Source organism: Sturnus vulgaris, chromosome 1 (assembly GCF_052056855.1).
Source record: "Sturnus vulgaris isolate bStuVul1 chromosome 1, bStuVul1.hap1, whole genome shotgun sequence".
Lineage (NCBI taxonomy): Eukaryota > Metazoa > Chordata > Aves > Passeriformes > Sturnidae > Sturnus > Sturnus vulgaris.
In genome coordinates, this window is record NC_142243.1 from 29731209 (window position 1) to 29752065 (window position 20857).

A 20857-nucleotide genomic window follows, 5' to 3' on the forward strand; every position below is an offset into this window, starting at 1 on the left:
AATCCTGAACTTAAGTCCATTAACAAAAATGATATGTCGGTGAGGTATTCAGGAAAGAAAAGAGCTGAAAAGTGGATTCCACTGCTGCTCTGTATTCTTCTATGCCTTTCCAGAATTTTTGCTTGGTCTTGAAGAGAGCCAAAGATAACCACTACATCATTGAAGTACTGCAAAGCTAGACTTTGTAACAGTTTGACTTTCTTAGTTAGGCAGGTAGCTTTTTGACCACAATCAAAAGTGGAGAGACTACAGATCCAGTGATGGAAGACACCTAAATAGTTGTAACAAGCTTGCACATAAAACCAAGGAAGATCTATCCCCCAAAACAAACCAAGACACACAGGTAGTCTAGAAAGGAATGGTTTAGTAATTTTCTCACAGATATTAGCCAGTCATATCATGCTCATTTCTCACAATGAAGAAACAATACTTTAATCAAACTTTCCATAACCTATTGAAAAACTTGTATTTCATAAAGGAAAAGTATGCATTTCACTTACACATTGCAGCTGACTCAAAAGATAAAAGAAGGCTCTTTTACACTGAGAAATGGCACAATTCTTACATTAAAACTGATTATTTCTAACCAAGTTATAAAATCTGATCCAGAAGTCAAGACTGGAAAACTTTTCTTACCTTAGGGATCCCAACCGATGTACAAGGGAGAAACGAATGTTCACACTGCTCAAGGTATTTTTCTGAATTGCTTTTTCCAAATAAAAGAGTAACCGCAAAACCCCTAAAATGGAAAAAGAAATACCAGGTACAACAACAGCCACATTTTCACACCTCTAGAAAATATTTAACAGAAGTTATAAAATGACAATACACAACAGTCCTCACTGTTTACTCTCGTGCTTTTTCACATTGTAATGTGCTGCTCAAAGTAACTGACACAACCCTAAGTATGAAGTTTCCCAGTCTTGTATTGTCTATCTTGATAAATTCCTACCACACAGAAGATCTATATAGCACTGTCTATGCTACAGTGTGCCTGCTGTGATGGCACACTGCCTGTGCTCACACATATTAGCACTTGGGAAGAGGGGTACATACAGAAGTTGCTTTGGTGGCATTTACATGGAGAGTCTCCAACACTATGAAGAAATAAACTCTGTAGGCTGCTCTACTGTAGTCTAAACCACAAAATCACAGTCCAAGAATAAACTGATGTAGCAAGCATAACTAACTGCTGCATATGTTTAGACATTGTGCTTACCCTTGCTAGAACAGCAAGAATTTATTTACAGCTTATGACACTAGGGCACAAAAACACATGAACATCTAGCAGGTTTTACTGAGAAATAGATGAAAACCTAGTGTCTGCTTCAATCATAGCATAAGGAGAGCATGTGGCCTTTGAAATATTGAGCAAAGACAAAAAGGAAATAGATTACCCTTGGGATGGCTAAACACATAGAGCTTTTTACACAAGTTTCAAAGCATTCAATTTAAAGGCCAGCTGACCAGCATTTGTGACCACAGGAACTCACAAAGGCATTCCAGGCTTGAAATGTGCTGAAGTAATATTTTTTTTAATATAGATAGCTGTTGACACATTATACTCTCATTTATAAGACTAGAGAAAATATCCTATCCAAGCTAAAACATGTCATTTAAAGGTTTTAATTCCGAAAATTAAAAAAATTCTTCAAAAGAAACCCAGAGGCCCAGTAAATCAGAAGCTGTGAGGTTAATTCCAAGAAAGAAGGAAAAAAAAAAAAAGGCTACACAAATTATTATCAGTTACTTGACAATGTGTAAGAGGAGTTCATCAGATACTCTTAACTCCACTACAGCTATCTTTACCTGCCATATGACAGCAAGAAATAAAAGCAGGTTTAATTTCCCTCCTGCTCCTTGTAACTTTAAAATCACCAATGAGAGTTCACAGACAAGAAGTTCCTTAGAAAAATCTCAATACTAATTTCACTAATGTTTTGGTTCTTCTTAATTATTTAAGTTTGTATTTTCTTTTGCTTATCTATGACTTTTCTATTAGAAAACTCAGCTGTCTTTTAAAGAAAACAGTATACTCAAGTTCGGCCTATAATCAACTTTAACTTCAAACATCAGCCAGTTGCTTCTCTTCTTTAACTCAAAAGGACTGAAGCCTTGGAAATAACTACCTATAGACTATACCTCTGATTTCTCTCAAATATTTTGATACTTTTAAAGTTAATGACTCATTCAAAAAATACTAATACTACCCACATGGTTCTAAAAAATGCTAATCTTCTTAGATGCCTTGAAGTATTTTCAGTTTTATGCTAGAAATGCTAGGAGCTGCTCCTTCTCTGGCAGAACCAAACACATTTTATTCTCTAATGTAAAATCTTGTGAGCACTAGAAAAGGATACATAGTCTGACCATTCAGGGAATCTGTTAGCTAGCCTGAATCTTCTAGTGTAAATGCTTATTTAATTCATCAAGAGGCTTTTCAATACATGAATGAGAAATCATATTACTCTTCTCTAAATAAATAGAGTAGAAAAAGGAAAAGACTGTATTTTGCTTCATTTTTCAAAAATTCTTCCAAAGATTACTGGATGGCCAGCTTTTTCAAGGGTAGATTAACAACAGAACAAAGGTAAAAGATAGAAAAATGAAGACCACAGATTTATTACTTTCCCCTCAAGTCTAAAATGTAACAGTCTCAGCTGAATGCTTTGTGAAAGTCAAAAAGCAGCTACAGAACCATTCCTGATTTGGTCAGCAGTTACAATCCTTAATGGAGCCCGACGGTCACATACATATGGATGTGACTGAGCATCAATAATTATGGGATTTGATAAGAGAAGGAATTCTTTTAAATAGCAAAGCAATTGATGATCCAAGAAATTTCAATTTTTCTATTTGGCAAAACCACAATTCACATCATTTTTATTTTGCTTCCTTAGGGCTGAAAGAGGGAAGGAAAGAGAAGATAAGAAACACTCTTAGCAGGATGGTAACAGATAGGGTCAGTGCTCAGGTAAAGGGGTCTACACCAGTACTTGTAGGAGAGGAAAAAAGAAGAATACCACCCTGTAATATTTGACACAGGTTAAGTAAACAGTATCTATCTTTAGCCTCCTGCTTTTGAGCTCCATTCCCTAAGTGAATGAGTTACCAGATCCTGAATGGAAAAAGGCTAACATTTTATAAACCAGTCTTGAAACAAAACAAAACGAAATAAAGAGAAATTGTGATTTTGAACTTTTATTCATGTATACAAATGGTTTCAAGTATTCTTCCATGTACACCAAAAACAATAGTACATTTACTACAACCATCTGTGCAATCACAGAGTTGAGTGCAAATCAAAAAGAAATAATTAGCACATAATTGGAGTTAAACAGTATAAACAGATTGATTACATTGACACAGATATGGCACCATCATTGTCTTCCTGCACAGCTCACTGATGTATTATTTAAATGCTTAGGTCAATACTAAGGGTGCAACCAGTTGTGATTCAGGATTTTCTTTTGCTAAAACTGCAAAATGGGACAGAAGCTGTACTTCCAGGTAGTGGAAGTCAGAAAACTTTGATGCAGGCCACTTCTTTTTTGAACGAAATATAAAGACCTAGAAAACTGTGTCACAAATTGGATAGGAATACCAAGTTTCAACAAAAAATACAACGACAAAAATCCATGTCCAAAATTGCTAATTTGGTCCAAAGAAGGGCACAGTAAATATTATGGACCTATAATCATGAGCCAGAACTAAATTTTTGTTTTCGAAATTTAAATATACGATGATATGACATATAATTGCTAATCACAAGTGCAAAAGTTACTTCATAACAATTTCTGTTTGTTTCTAACAGAAGCATGACCAAGCATTTTGTGAAACTTCAAGGAAATTAATTAAAAAAAGAAAAAAGCAGGCAAGAGTAATTTAGATATGAACCCATTTGGCCTAGTTAGCATTCACAGTTCTGTGTGCTGAATGTTAAAGTAAGTGTGTCACCCTGAAAAAGATTAACAGGGTAAAAAAGGCCAGATCACAGTCATAGCCAAGACGTATATGCTAAAGTAATGAAGTGATGACATTCTACTGCAAGGGCTGAGACTTCACATCTATATATGTAAGTAAACACTCTGCTCTAACAGATACACTATCACTAGATGAATTTATGCTCAACAAGATCAATGTTTACTGTCTAGCTACAAAAATGAATCAAAGCAGCACAATAACCACAGCAAAGAGATATGCAAACTGACTTGAGAGTGAATGAACTTAGGCACTACAAGCAGTTTAATGGTGCCGAATTGTAGCTGACTTCAGACGTGCTCTGAGATCTTGGTTTGACTAGCCAAAAAACTGAAACTGTGCAAGAATGAAGGATAAGATCTTAAGAAATTATTATATCCCATATTATTTTCCATACTGCAAGTAGTAAGGAAGTGGTAAGACAGAACAGCAAGCAAATACACTCTTGCCTTTGGATGAACTCTGACTTTTGCCCTGGACAAACAGATAGCAAAATATGCCAACCGTACCTGTATCAAGACTTAACAAGACAAAAGCATTTACTTCAGGTTAGTTTTACATTAATTAAATCCATTTTCTAACAGACTGATTATTCTGATTTCTCAGAGATGAAATACCAAGCCTAGTACAGTTGAAACCCAAGCATAGCATCTCTAATTCTAGCTACTAAACTCTTACATTTTTTATGAGATATATAGAAATATACATAATTTCTGTATGGTATCAAATAAGAGCATAAAAAAAACAATCCCACTAAGACATTCTAACTTGCCATTGAATATGTTTTAATTGTTACAAGGCAAACATCATAATATACAATGTAATAATGGTGCTAAACTTCACCTGTTTGCTCCCTTCCTGCCTATATAGATATAACAAATGAAAACATATGTTATGCTTTCATACAGCTGCTGATCTATTTGTTCAAAGTGTAGCATTATTTCCACACACCCAGGACAGCATCCACTCCCATTAATCAAGTGCCTTAGATAGGAAAATGAGATTGTGATAGAAAAGGAAATGCAAGCACTTAGAAGTAACTGAGAAAAGAACTGACACTAATAAAAAGTATGAACTGAAATTACCAGTGTTTTTATGTGAGCATTTGTCCTCTAACATCCACTAAAAACAGCTATATTGAGATTTTAATTACAAAAATTTTGCTCATAAAGAGGTGCTCAAATGTGGAAATATTAATTACATACAGCTACTTCAGATTTTCAGAGCAAGCTCTTTGTTAATATACCCATTAAAATTTTACTTTCACAGCAAGTTAAACAAAACAGTAATATACTTACCCACCCACAAAGCAGAGGATATAAAATGCAAAGTAAAATATGGCGAAGGGTCCAAAAGTTGCTAGAAAAAGCACAAGACTTCCCCATCCCCATATGGAAAGACTGGTCTGTAAACAAGAACATATAGAAAAGGAATAATTAATATTATATTCATACAACTTTAAGTCTCTAGAGCAATACTTGTAGTTTCTATAATGTTTGATACATTTTAACCAGATATAAGTTCTGCTTGATGAAATAAAAATTACCTTTGTTTTTAAGAATATATTGCTATCAAATATGTCCCCCATTAAATTGTGGGCCAGTAATCCAGTTTAGCCAACATTAGAGCATTTTTCTTTCAAATACTGTTCCTCATCTCTCACTTCAGATAAAACTATCATCCTCTAAGGTGCTACTTTTTTCTTTTCTATTCTCCTTTTGTGCACTTTTGTTTCTTGAGATCCCTTCCTCCTCACCTCTTCTCTATCCCTACCCTGTGAAAAGTTCTCCACCATCTCCTAGGAAAAAGCAGACTTTGTGATAGAATAGGAATAGACAATATAGGCTTGTTTTACACATTTAAACATGTTATTTTCCATGACCAAGCAATGCGGTTTCTTCCCTAGACCAAAGGAGGTGCAAGACTAAAAAGGTGTCCCTTTATCCAGTCAAGTCACAGGTGGGTCAACAGGTGCACCAAATTGGCACAAGTTTACTTTTACCCCTCCACATAAATAAAAGGGAGGGAAACTTCAGAAACGGATACTTGGGCAGTGGCAGGAATGCAAGAGTTGTTTGAAAAGCCCATGATGAAGTTAAAGGCAGTCAGAAGAGCACATGCTGGGCCAGTGGGATTTTGAGGGCTGATGTCTGACATAAATGCAGCTGGCTAAACTCCACCTGCACTGGCAGCCACCAGGAGTACGAAAAAAACAGTGAGATTCCCGGTACAGATTATAGTGTAAGTGCATTTTTATATATACCCATATACACACATACATACTTAAGCTATCTATATCTCTATCTAGACATATCTGTGCCTGTACATACCTGTACATAAGTGCATGGTAATTTTAAAAAGTAAGGCAGGGAAAACTTGATTGATCTGAGCTACAATAGTTTTTAGACCATCACAATGCTGCAATGCAGCCAACAAAGCTTATATAAATTTAATTCAATCTAGTCTCTAGTTCAATATGGAAAGCATGTTTCAGCCAAGTCCTGAGAGTGTGAAACACAATGACGACAAGTATTTATAGGCCACCCAAACTGTTCCAGCTCTAAAGTTCTCTTTTTTGGGGGAGGGGGGGTTACTGTTATTGTCTAATTTACACCTTTCCTAACAGTGATCAAATGACATTCTGATGGGAACTCATACAACTGTGTCAACAAGTAACACTAAGAAAGTATTTAAATAAACTCGTCTTGCAGCCTGACATTTAGAAAACAAACAGAGATTGAACACCAGATTTGCAGAGAGCCCTTTTTTAGCTTTTAATACGAAGGAGCTACAGCTCATTTCTCTCAAAAAACTATTTAGATTTCATCTTTTCATCTTGGGCATAGGATTAGAAATAATCAACTTTTTCAAAAAAAATTTTAAAAATCCTATAGACAATGAAAAATAATGTAAATTAAGACTCCTATATAAAGCAGCTTTGATTATTTTTTGAGAGCAAGATCAAAAAGCAAAAACACAGCTCTGAAGAGAGACTGTTTTACAAATCTAAACTGTAATAATCAAATTTATTGAATTCTTCCTAGTTAAAAGTTTAATGGAACACTGAGATGAAATTATCTTTTCTGCATAGTTGAACTTTCTTAGCAGAAGATACAAGTTGTACTGGCTTTGTCAGTGTTTGAGGCTGGCAAAAATTAAACATACAAGTACGTAGACGAGTATAATTAAAGTGTAGCAATTTAAAAAAAATGCATTGCAAGTTATTCAATTTTCTTTAAGCTGAGGAATTGTTTCAATAGATAATATAAACCACAAAAGCCACACAACTAAAATGCTGAATTGGCACTAATAAAATCACAACCGAGTAGATTTTGTTGTTTTGTTGACTCATAATAAGTAAATGCAGTAGATAATTGTGGCACTTCAGTACATGAAGAAAGCCCACAAGAAAGATAGAAACTATTCACAAGGGCATGCAGTGACAGAACAAGGGAGAATAGCTTCAAACAGACTAAGTTGAGATTAGATATAAGGTGAGAGGGTGCTGAGGCACTGGAACAGGCTGCCCAGAGAAGCTGTGGATGCCCCAACCCTGGCAATGTTCAAGGCCAGGCTGGTTGGGGCTTTGAGCAACCTGGTCTAGGAAAAAGTCTCCCCGCCCACGGCGGGGGGGGTGGAACTAGATGATCTTTAAGGTCCCTTCCAACCCAAACCATTCCAGGACTCTATCATAAACTCTTCAGAACATGGAAAGGAGAGACCCATCAGTCAAAAAAAAAAAGAAACAAAAAAACTCCTGGCAAATGCAACAATTAACTAAAACATGAGATCCCATTGCACATCTACATTTCAATACAAAAAGAAGATTCAGCAAATTCATACCCTCAGAAATACATTTTAAAACTTCTGCAGAGCACTACAAGCATGATAAGGACGACATGCACACAGAAGATAGCATTTAATGATGGTCTTTTTATGTCAAAAACTCATTATGCTTAATCACATCATTCAAAAAACTTTAAGTTCTAAATATGGGATAAGCACTCTAAATGACTTAATTAAACTAGATGGATGTATAGTCAGAGTTGGATGAATGCATAATTAACAAAGAAAGCTCTATAACTCTAATAAATAAAACAGTGACCTTTTGTCCTATGCTCCAGTTTTGCAATTTAGCATATGGGTAAAGAGATCCAAATCTCATTTGGTATTTTAATAGGATTTCTTAAAAATCGTACAACACTGTAGGAAGCACAACAGATATTGGCCCAATTCTTGATTATTCTAAATGAGTGGTTTATAGTCTTATGGATTTTGAGACGTTCAAAGAGATTAAATCATCAGGATGGTAACCCTTTTGCTGATTGTAAACAAAACTTTCCCTAACTACACACTTCCTGAAGGGACTTCAGCAGTAAACCTCCTAGGGAAAAAAAGAAAACTTAAAGTTCTTTATCCATAAAAACCAACTATTTTTTAATGGCACGTCCAAACATAAACAAATATGACTATACAGCTGGTCAGTATGAAAATACTTCAGGTATTTAAATTCAAACCTCACTTACAGCTTATTTCCAAATCTTATTTATAATGTTAATTTTTAGAATATTTACATATTTAGTGAAGCTCTGTTTATCTTACTAAAGTTAGCTGCAGGGTAAATGCTTATCATTCAAAACAAAGAACAAACCAGTTTTCTGAAGAAATGGTGTAATTGCTGGTGTTTAAGTCACAGCTATCCAGACCCTTTAAAAGAAGCTGACCTGCCCTATATTGGCAGGGCAAACTTCCAAGCCGACCTGGCATAGTGCTGTTCACTGACTTTCAAGGAATTAGGGACAGTTACCTAAAGCCTGAAGAGATACACAGGCCTTAGTGGTGTGGTGGGCATGGTCAGGTATATACTGTGTGCATACACATGGATAAAGGATGTTTATTCCATGTCAGCAGCTGTTCCACTTCATTAGTTTTTAGCCACTTTTGCTTACCACCACTACAGATACTCTGTGTTTGTCTCACCATTATTACTTCTTAGTTTTCAAGTCGAAAATTTTGCAAAAACTTCTACAGTATATTACTACGGTCATATATATATATATAATGAGTTAATGCAGCATTGTGGTCACTCATGGTAATTTTCTTTCCACAGCTGGAGTTGCTTCAGCAAAATAAACTGCAGCTGAAGTACAGGGGTGTCTGTAAGGTCCAACAGTACACTGCAGAGGCTCATGAGGTGTGAGAAGACACAAAAAGGTGAATATTCATATCTGCTCGATTCAGCTTTTACAGATAACAAAACTGTAACCTCAAGGACAGCTGGGTTTTTTTTTTACAAGGTTTTGTCCATTTTTCACACTGAATGGTTTTTCCACAGTATACAGCCAAGCATTAAAAGTAGTACATAAATAATTTGCTTTTTTATGCATATTTGCTTTTTCTTTCTTTGGTTTCTGCTCCCTAATCAAGGCAGCTTTTTGATGGTCTAAGCCACATGCCATTATAGCCAGTAGTGCTGAGCTAAGACTATATGACTTAATATGACCATTCACATTCTGGAAACCTACAATCCACAGCAATTATTTCTTCCAGAAACAAACACAATTATGTCTTACTAAAAAGTAACTTCAATAGATTTCTTATTTGCTAAATCCATCTGACAATCTTTCAGACCTTTGCCCCTCACACCCATTTTTAAGCAAGATCTTCAGTCTTGACACATCTTTCTCTAAAAATGATTTACTTTGGTAATGTAGGTTTGTTGTTTGGATTTAAACTAGTGCTGTCAATTTTAGTTTGCAACTGGCAATAAGGTAATGTGTGTCTGGTTTGGGGCAAAACAAGTGTTACTCCACAAGTCCAGATGACAGGTTCTTATAGCCCCCTCTGCCACTGAACAGAGGGCAAGTGTTTTCCACTCATTCGGCTCTGGGTGCCACCACCCTCCTACTCCAGTGAGAATCTCCTGTTCCAGGCACTTGTCTCTCTTCACAATTCCCACATATTTTGTGTGAGAATTGTGGTTTCAAGTTTGGAGACACAGTTTGAGAGGAACTGAAGAACACTCCTCTAGGAAGGCAGGGCTTTGGAATCATCTGCTTAAATCATCTTATTAAAGCTCCAGGATAAGACGATTTAAGTCTTACAGTAGCATCCAAAAGACTTATATCACCTTGGAAGGTCATAATTTTTGATTATTTTCACATTTAATGGTCACAACAGAGTAATCTGAGCTTTGAAAGAACAGCAACATTTAAAAACAAAAACATACTTTCTTTGCTCACAGTCTTTTTATTCTTGTTTATCAAATTACATATTTCCATTAATATTTAAAAGTTACAGCAGCTGACCTGTTTCTCACAGATACTGATAAACTATTTTTTGCCATTTGGGTAGTTGGTAGTTTAAATTATTAGGTTTTTTTTTTTAATGCCTCCTCTGGGCTCACATTAAAAAAATTGTCAGGGATTGCATTTACAGTAGATGTCAAGTTTAATTTTGCTAATTCCACACATCTGCCTTTTAATTTGACTTCCATTTTGAGTGCAAATGGAACATGTTCACATATAAACCTTTCTATAATTAAGGTGAGTGTCACTTTTGTCAAGTGATTAAAAAGATTATTTTAGGTTTCAAATTACTGTCTCTTCACTAGCATGACAAGTAAAATTGGAAAGCTGTACCAACCAGAGTGCCAATTTCAGTGCAATGAAATTGTTATGTTACACTACTCAGAGAAATATTTAACAATTGTGAAATAAACCATTAACAACTTTCTAGTTACATTCTCCTATCTGCCAAAGTTAAAGCAATCATCTGAAATACATGTCAATGGGGTTTTTACTTCCACATATCATGATTTCCTAACAACAATAAAGTTCTCTTTTTAACCTCTTTCTTCTTATCCTTTTGCCCTTTTCCTTCCTTAGCCCAAAAAGGCAAAGGAAAAAAACACCCTAAACTCCACTCCTACTTCGTACTATGGAAAAATAATTGTGGTGAATCTACATAATAATTTACTGCAGTACTCCCAAGGAAACTCCTGGGATTTAAGAAAAAATTTTAAAGGATTTTACAGTCTATTTTGCTTTTATTGTTCTAAGTTTAGATTTTTTTTTTCAAAGAAAGCTTAAAATACTAGAACATATACACTAAAAACCTTTTAAATAAATGAAGAGGATAATGTAATCAATGTTAAGAGTTAAGAAGTTTGGCCCATGAAGTTTCTTCTAGGTAAGTGTAGTATTCTTGCTGATCCGTCCTGGTTACAGAGGCTGGAAACTCTCTGTTGCAAGCAAGAGCCCATCTGTCTCCTCTCTACCTCACCTCCGCTTCTTCTGCTAATGCACTCTGTATGTCAAATGGCTTAATTACTTAACAGCTGCATTAATTCCAACACAATCACGTCTAACTGTTCCGAGTTTGGGTTTTCCTGCTGCTCCTCACACTGCGTTAAGCAGCAAAGCCTTTGGATCATTTGCCCCTACAGCTATGCAAAGCAGTCTAACGGACCAGGCTCTAATGGATAGGTGACAATTTTTCATCTGTATTCACAATTATTGCGGTTTTGACTATTCCTGAAACTCATTTTAAGAAGTGCAAACATTTAAATGAAAATACATGCTAACATTTTTTAAAAAAATGTAACATTATAGTATGTAACTAGAAAGATTAAAAGTTATTATGCACATTACTTTGATTTCAGCATCTATCCAGAGAACAACAAATTCCCATACTAAAACTTTACTGTTTACAGTAATCAGGATATTACTATACAACTTGTAATATAATTAAAAACGTTATGTTCCATATTTTGACACAACTGAGTTTTTTGCAAGAAAAAGAGATTTTCTGATTAACACTTAGGTTCTATAAGAAATGGCAAATATTTTCAGCGTCAAACTTTCTTCTCAAGTGAACAGATTATTTTTTCTTCCTCTCTCACACCTGGCTTTGCCACCATTGTTGATCATTTCATGAAATTAGGAAGCGAAATGTTTAATTTTAAACTGATCTTCATTTTACTAACCTTTATTTCCTGTGCTTACAGCTACTTTATTATATAGCAGAAGTATCAGCAAGGGACAGAAAAGTTTCATTTCACGTAACCTTTATTTGAGTGGCCCAAGTACTTAACTTACTGTGAAAAACAAAGAGGCAATCTTCTCAGATGCACACCTTCTAATAACATGCTTGCATTAAAAACCACTCTGAATCATGTTCTAGTTAAAGGATATGAAATTTTGGTCAAATTAAAAGAAACACCTGAGCATCTTGGATAGCAATGGGAAATAAGAGGTGCAAGTCCTACTTTCTTGAATATAAAAGTGACATACTCAAACTCATCTTTAATACAACTTCCAATGAAGTGATCCTTTCCTTTGTAACAATCCATATTGACTTGTATCCAAGCTAATTTATTTATTTGGACAGAAACCAAGACAAAAAGATATAAGCATTTTGGATCACCTTAGGTGATTGAAGCAGGGCCAGGCTTGACAGGATCTAAAGTGAGAGAATAAAGTAATCCCTCTATCTTGAATTCAAGCCAATGAGATAATCTAGACTGTTCTACATTCAGCCTCTGGATAAACAGATTACATCTATTTCACGTTTTTCTGGTGCAAAATAGTGGCAAAGGGAAGAGAGGGGGAATCCTCCAGAATCTTTAGCAGGTGAAAAAAAAATTGTCTGTTCTACTATATGGCTCCAAATAACGAGATCACATACGCTAAGTCAATAAATTGTTATTGTATATTTTATTTGTAACTACTGCTCAAGCAGCATCTTAAGCTTTTTACTTTCCTGCAGCAAGGGGTTATCTAAAAGTTATTTTCACCATTTTTTCTTTTTTCACTGCTAAAGAAGCCTGATTCCACTGAATAAACTTCAAGAATCAGGAGCTTTGCTTCAAGAATGATCTCTATCACTCCAGCTCATAATATAAATCTGTAAGGAAATTTATCTGTATGCATTGAATGAGTCTCTCTCACCACAAGAATCAGATTTAGTGGTCATCTCTTTATGTTTCTAACAAAAACATGCAGGCAGAGCTCATGGATACTACAGAAACTCTTGCATGGGACACATTTTTAAAAAGGTTTCTTCATCCCTTAAGAGCTATGTTTTTAGAAGGCTGAGAATAAATCTCTTTAGTTCTAAGCTGTTCTTCCATGGTAGTGGTAATTTCAACTCAGCATCCCTTCTGCCAAGCAATAAGCATTTGCCTACTCCTGGAACTTAAATCTCCATTACACTTGCCCAACTTATACCATTACTAAAAAAATTTATATAGAGATTTTTTATATAAACACTATTTTGTATTTGTGTTCAAAGGCAATGGATTGCTGTCTATGATTTTTACAGGGAGGAAAAAGTGGAAAGATGGATTATAAGAGGTCTGATGAACAATGATTACCTTTCTTAAAATAAATGCATTCTTTTTATCTGTGGAGACACCATACAATTTCATAGCAGTGGCTGTGTGCAAAACAGTTTGTGCAATCTTGAATTGACAGAATCGGCTTAAAAAACAATAAATACCAAAAAAATGCACAATGATACAGTATCTGCTTTGGAAAATCTCGCTACCTTCAAACAACAACCCCAGGACAACAAAAAGTGAAATCAAGTGAAGGCATACAGTTTTTGCAAAGACACAAGTGTCAAAGATACGAAGGTATAAAGTAAGATAAATTATATAAAATTTGGTACATTTTGGAACTGCATAGAGCAGCAGTCACTGAGCTTTATTGTTTTGCTTTTTTCTTAACAACTCATCACATGTAAACAGCAGACAACACCTTCAAATTTTATACTGACAAAAATACTAAGATTTTTGTTTCTATCACTTGATGACTTGCTTGAAAGCAGCAATAAGCAAATAATTATTTTCAAGCAAATTCCTTAAAATCAATAGTTTATTCTAAACAGACTGATCAACTATACATTTCAATATATATCTGCAGGATGTCTGATTTATTTTTTTTACTGAGAGTTAAACATATATGTGTTTATACATATTTCACATACACATAAATATTATATATACACACACAAAATCCAGTACTTAAGTTTATTGCAAAGATTTAGTCATTAACTTCTGATCAACGTTTTAGTACTGTGGCTTCCTCTATAAAATAAGTCATCCAAGAGTTTTGTTTAGTTCTTTAATCCACTGGTAATATTATGTTGCTATTTGCTACTTGCAGCAAAATTTTCAGCATTATTCCACTAAAGTTAAGATGCAACTGCTTTGGATGCAGTATTCTTTGAATAGTACATACCACAATCTAATATATCCCAAATAAGCAACATTCCTCATCTAGATGAAAAAGTTACTTTAAAAATACTAAGCTATAAACATAACTTTGGAATATTTTTATTAAAGACTGTACTAAATATGAAGACTAACTCTATTTGCCATATTAGGTCATGTTACAAATCTGAAAGAATACAAGTGGAAGAAGCCAATTCACATTATCTATCACAATTGCCAGGAGTCCTCCAATAACAGACATACTCAACAAGACTAAAAATTGATTTCCACATTGTCCCTAGTGATAAAGGCTGTTGTCTCTAAATACAGACAGTCAGTCATGTCACCTATCCTTGTAGAATTTTTTTGGCAAATGAAATAATGTGGTTAAAACATCTCTATCCTTTTTATTACCCCTAAAAAAAAGGTTTTTTTATTTTTGTGGGGTTTTTTAATTTAGTAAAAAGGAGGAGAAAAGTTGTAAGCAATATATGTTCATAATGGAATACCACGTTGAGTTTCTCACCCATCGTGTAAAATGCCACCTTAATTAAAGACAGCACTGTAATTGCTATCATGGAATCCAAAAAAACAAAGCTTAACAGAAAGCCACCACAAATGATTTCTCAGATTGTATTGGCAGCAGAAGACCATCAGCAAGAAAGAAGGTCCAGGCCAGGGAGGAAGTGAAAATATATGCCAGTCAGCATCACCTCAAGTACCCAAGAAGGCTGTGAGCAATCAAGAGAGATTAACCAAGTGGAAACCATGTTTGCAAATCATGCAACCCACTTGTTTTCTATGATGAGGCGTGTGACTCTGAGGACAAGGGCGAGGCCTTAGATGACGTGCACTTTGCCTTTAGCACAATATCCCACAGCTTCTTTATCACTAGACTGGTGAGGTACAGGCTGGATGAGCAGATTAGAAGGCAAGTGAAAAATGCTGGATGCAAAGATATGATCAGTGGTACAGAGTTCAGTGTGCAGCCAGTGACTAGGTGGGAGCCTTCACGGATCAGTATGGGGCTGATGATGCCTGAGCCATGTGGGTGGTGTGACACAGTGAGTTCTCAGTAAAAGGGTACCAGAATCATAAAGTGGGGTGAGCACCCATTACACTGGAGGGTTCTGATGTATGTCAACAGGCTGGAGAAAAGGGTTGACAGGAGTTCAAGTTCAACAAAAACAAGCACAGGTTTGTATCTGGGGTGGACTAACCCTGGGCCACAGTACAGTCTGGGGCCCACTCTCTGCGAAGCAGCTCTGCAGAAAGAGACCCCGAGGTCTGTCAGGTGAACACAAGTCAGCAGCGTGCCATTGTAGCCAAGGAGGCAACAGTATTCTACTCTCTATCAGCAGAAGTGCCACCAGCAGACACAGCAAAGTGAACCTTCTTCTCCACTTGGACATCCCTGGATTCCAATGCCCAGTTTTGGTCTTCCTGTTACAATACAAATCCATACGTCAACCAAAATATCCTATTCCACCATAAAGGATTTTGTGCTAAAATAAAATATATCCATGTTATGAAGCCACACATTGGCCACACTTGCCACCAAGAAAAGGGTAGATTTAGAAAGTTTTCTGATGCTCACAATTAACATTCTGGCCTCTGTTTATGTGACTGAGAAGTAACACAATTTTTAAAGTATTATCCCCTTCCTCCTCTCCCTGGTAGTCACCTTTATCTTAAAAAAAAAAAAAAAAATGGTAGCAGTCTCTACACTCTTACCACCAAAGTAATAAAGGGCATCTACTGCCTAAACACTGGATTCTGAAGAAACAGCTACCAACATTGTATTCACTGATTTTACTATTTTCGCAGATTTGTTTTGGTCTTTTAATTCCAAGTCCTCAGTCAGTGCCAGCATCATGAACTAGTTTCAGTTTGGACTCCTGCTTGCAATGACCACCCTTTCATTATATCTGATTTCTTGTCAAAAATCTACTGATAGTTCCACAATAGTTCTTAAAACTATGTACTGCTTTTTAATCAGCATCATAATTTACAAACTGGAAAATGAAATGGATATTAAAAATAGAACTTCAAAGATCAGAATATACTCCAAAATAATTTGTTGTCAGTACACAAATAACAAGTAAGATCCCAAGCTGCAAATACAGTCCATTTTTATGAAACTTAAAACCACTGACAGAATATTAGCACCTTCCTCTGGAGACGATGATGTTGCTCCAATGTTTTCTTAAAAGTTTAAATTTTATGCAGTTCTCTGAGTGCCACAGGTTTTCTTCAGTTACAGAAACCCTGATACAACCACTATTTCACTACAAATTCCCAGTGGTCTCTGAGTACATCTGAACTCCTACAGGGCCAGATTTCGCATGAAGCATGCTTACTGGATGAAGACAAAATAACCATGGAAACAGCTGTTATACAAAGAGACACAAATCTTTACAATGCTAGAGTAAGCCTAAAAACTTCCTGTTCCTCTCAGCTGTTTTTCTGGACAGAATATCATCCAGTTGCACAAAGTAAAGCAAGAGAAGTTCAGTGTCAGCAAGTTTTTCAATAGTCCACAATATACAAAAAATCTGCAACCTTTTTAATAGGCAGCTGATGCCTAACTCTTCACAGAATGGAGAGTGCCAACACGGAAAATCAGCACTCTGATTTTGCTTGGAATCAGCAAAAAATACCCTTACTTAAGAGGGGGAGAAATTGTTTAAATATTATTGTCTTTTTCCAATGGGACAAATGTAATGGGAATATAGCAGAAGCAAAATCTTTTCCCTTCATGTATTTAATATGCCCCTTTTCCAATACCTCCTACAGTCCTTATTGCTTGTGGGCTCTACCTTCTTGCTTTCCAGAGATATTTGGCTCCCCATCCCTTTCAGGAAGACTTGCCCACTCTGTGCATCTCTTCCACAGCCCTCTCTGCACTTCTGCATTTTCCTTAACACTGTTACTGAGAAAACTGCTGTCTGCTGACTGCACTACTCTGCACAAACTATTTGAGTTTCATGGAGTGGTTTGCTACAGAACACTGCTGGCAGCACTTACTTACACAGGTAAGTGTAAGTAGAGTGGAGCCTCCTACAACTTCTTCCAAGACTCTGCTCCACGACCTCTGCCCATCTGGCTTGTCTATGGAAGTCAAGAGCCTGTTGAGTATCCTAGGTGAATCTTTTAGCCTCAAGTAGTCATCTTCTTCCTTGTACAAAATCTGGGCCCAGAATCAGCATGTCAGCTACTTCCTGGATATCTCCCAGGTTCATATATTGCCTCTCCCACAAAGACAGAGAAAAGGGAAAACAAGTGTGAATACCTACAAATTACATTTACATAAAGGAACAGTCCTTTGAACTTGCTGGAATACTTCATTCTCATACACAAGGGCATGGAATATTTCTAACTAATTTCAATGGATTGACAGAGGAAGGAAACCACAGAAATGGTGCATCAACTCTTGCCACTTCAAGATTATAGACTGAAACTAATTGAGTCATTTGAATATCGAGCTGCCAGGGCAAGTTTAGAGAAGATATCTAAATACTTCAATCATTGCCACATGGCCAAGAACAAAAAAAGAAACCTAACTGGAACTACTAAACTTATATTCGTAATTTTTTTCTGGAGGCAGAGATGCATTCAGAAGTCACAGAAGGAATAGTGACATTCCCTGTTTTCAAAAATACAGGAACTGTTGTGGATATTGACTCATTTTAGATCTACACAGAAGAAAATGCACACTAACACTATGCACTTCCCTAGCACTGAACCATGCAGCTGTTGATTTGGCAACTTACCCTGTGTTCCCACCCTCTCATTCCTCCACAAGACTGGTTCACCAAAGCAAAAGAATTCATGCAGTTGCTACTTAGATGCTAGACCTGAAACAAGAAGCTGTCAGACCAGCTTGTGTCTGGTGGAAGGGAGAAAACCACTTTAGTAGCAGCCAAACTAGATCCAGTGAAGTCAAACATGAAATAGCACTCTTAGTATCTTAAATGCCTTTATGCATGGATGACAGATAAAGAAAAATATATGGCCATCCCAGTGACAGCAACAGGCAAACAGAAATATATAAAGAAAATAATAAAGAAGAGGGCAATAGATGAGAGAAACAAAGAACGAACTAAAGAAGAACCACACGGACAGGTGTGGAATGTGGAAGCATTCACAGACCAATCCAGGTACACAACTCCACATAGAAACAATGCTACTTTTATCACTGGAAAACAACAACAACAACAAAATAAAACATTTGGCATAATGCATCAAAACATAGAGAATAAGGGAAATAAGAGTTCCATTTTCTGGAGAATGGGCAATTCTCTAGAAATCTAGAGAGAAAAAATAAGAAGACTGCAAGCACCAGGTTACATTGAGATTGTTAAAATAAAAATATTTCAAACAAAAAAGATGCCAGTACAATAAAGCACAATTAAAAGAAACAGTGATTGGCAACAGCCAACCATAATTAATCGGAGAATTCAATAAAGGAAAATATCCAATAAAGAAATGGAAGAGCTCAGAAACATTCAAAGACATATTCTTTGCTGTTGGTATCACTATTGCTGATTCATAATCTTCATAAGGACTTTTGAGAAACTGCAGTAGGGCAACTGCCAACTGAAAGACAGAAGACCAGTACCATTTAAAGCCCAGATCTTAAAAACAACATAAAGAAATAAACATAAAATTTATTTCAAAGTTTTAAGCACACATGCAAGTCAAGCATGAAGCACTAAAGAAGAAATTAAGTATATAGTTGTAAGACCATAAAGTAAGGACAAATCATTTTTAACACACCTACTGCACACTATTCAATTTAGAAAAAATGCTGACCATGAAGAGAAAAACTTTGGTGTGAAAATTTTAAATAAAATTTTATTCTTCTAGCCTAATGTTTTAAGTAAATAATTTCTTATCACAACAATAAAAATTGTACTCACATAAACCAATTTGTTCTCCACAAAAAGTGTTAAATTTTATAGAAGAAATAAACAAACATAAAAAGTAATTTCCATTTCATTATATGTACCATCAAATTAAATTTCTAATTTAGGCATTAAATCATAAGATTTAAGACTTCCATAATATATGATTTAACTCCACAAAGTTAATGAAATTTCTATTTGTCAGCATTGTGATCAAAACCACTAATTTGAGTATATAAAGTATAAAATAAAGTACTTTTCTTCCAAGTATGTTAAAAGAAGTTGGATACCTCAATCCCCAATAGGTTTCATTAAAAATTAAGATATCTATCAGTAACAAATATACCAAGATACACTGGGAGAGGAGGAAACAGAACCACAACCACTTGCATAGATTTTTAGAAAAAAAAATTTAAATCATCCAAATACAGATAAATATAGATGTGATTTCAAGCACAAAGAGTCCCTTCAGTGAAAAATGAATATATATTATTTTTACCGATCATTATTTTCAAGGTATCACAAAATATCATTACATAAGCTTCAGAAAAGCAAGCCAATACAACAGTATGAAACACCACCACCTTTGGGAAACCCAAGCTAAAGAAAGTTTAGATTTATTGTAATGGACATGGAATGCAAAGGTTTAAGTGGGCCTCACACAGGATAAAAGACTCAAGACTCAGAGATATCTCAGCCTGCATCTGCCATTGTTAGAACAGCAGCAGGGCAACAAGCAAGGCTCCCTCATCTCTCCAAGACAGACGGTTCCAAGACCATTCTGACAATCAGCAAGACTTCAAAGCAATCGCTCTTTCTACAGTGACACAGGTTGGACACTTGTTTCCAAGGCATGTACATCACCAGATTTTCAACTCATCCGTGCAGTCTGGAATGCCAAATCCTGAGTAAGGGTGATTGGAAACACTATGCACATTTGTTCCCCATTGCTTTTAGTATCACTTAAGAGGTATGTGAGAAATCATCTCAAGTCTAAGGCACTGTTTCATAATCAGCTGGACAACTACTGCAAAAATTTTGCTATTCTAGATTAATTTTCTACTTGGCCTTGTATAACAGTGTTGACCGGAAGAGTGGAAATGCAGGGTGCCCTGCAGGATATGTAGCAATTTAAACTTCCTGCTCAAATTCATTCCCTTACATCACAAGAGACAGCCTAACCTGCACTGCCTTAAAGGCACCAGCAGAAGTGCTGAGAAGCCATTCCCTAAAACTGCAAAAATATACTGATAAACAAGTATACATGATCTTACAATAGTGACATTTCCGAAATCAAAACATTCTGATAGAAACAGATTTGATTAAAACAGAACCAGGATCACCCCCTTCCTCCAAGAAGCATGAGATTAAGGGAAGAAGGGCAAAGGAACAGACACAAAACATTGAAAAAAATAACATTGTAACAAAAGCTCAACCACATTTAAGCAGTTAATACTCTTCAAAGAATGCTCCCAAACTCACGTGCATTCTTGGAAAGAAAATGCATGCAAAGCTCATCCTCCTACTCAGAACTCCAACCACTAATGGGATACTGAAATAAGCATTTCAGACATCAATGGTACCTGTAAACTTTTAATTAGGCCATAGGAGCCCTCACATGAACAAACACAGTGGTATTTCCACCTGTGAAATAATAAAAAAGTTCTTTAAATTTAGTATTTCTGATTATCAAAAAATCCTTCCAAGTGAAGTTGAAGAAAGGACATCATACAACCCATGTGATGCATGAAGG

At 35.8% G+C, this 20857-nt stretch overlaps 1 protein-coding gene across 3 annotated transcripts in view; it reads right to left on the reverse strand.

Annotated features, from left to right (window-relative positions):
• The window catches only part of SNX13 (sorting nexin 13), a 65198-nt gene that overhangs the window by 38892 nt on the left and 5449 nt on the right, over positions 1 to 20857 (reverse strand). For all 3 annotated transcript variants that reach the window (XR_015802787.1, XM_014894396.2, XM_014894397.2), the window contains 2 exons: positions 5280 to 5386; positions 637 to 739 (listed from right to left, as the gene is read on the reverse strand). Coding sequence is in view for 1 of the 3 variants with exons in the window: in XM_014894396.2 (XP_014749882.2) it covers positions 637 to 739; positions 5280 to 5386 (210 nt within the window). In the remaining 2 variants the exon portion in view is untranslated. Of the gene's footprint in view, positions 1 to 636; positions 740 to 5279; positions 5387 to 20857 lie in introns of those variants that run through there.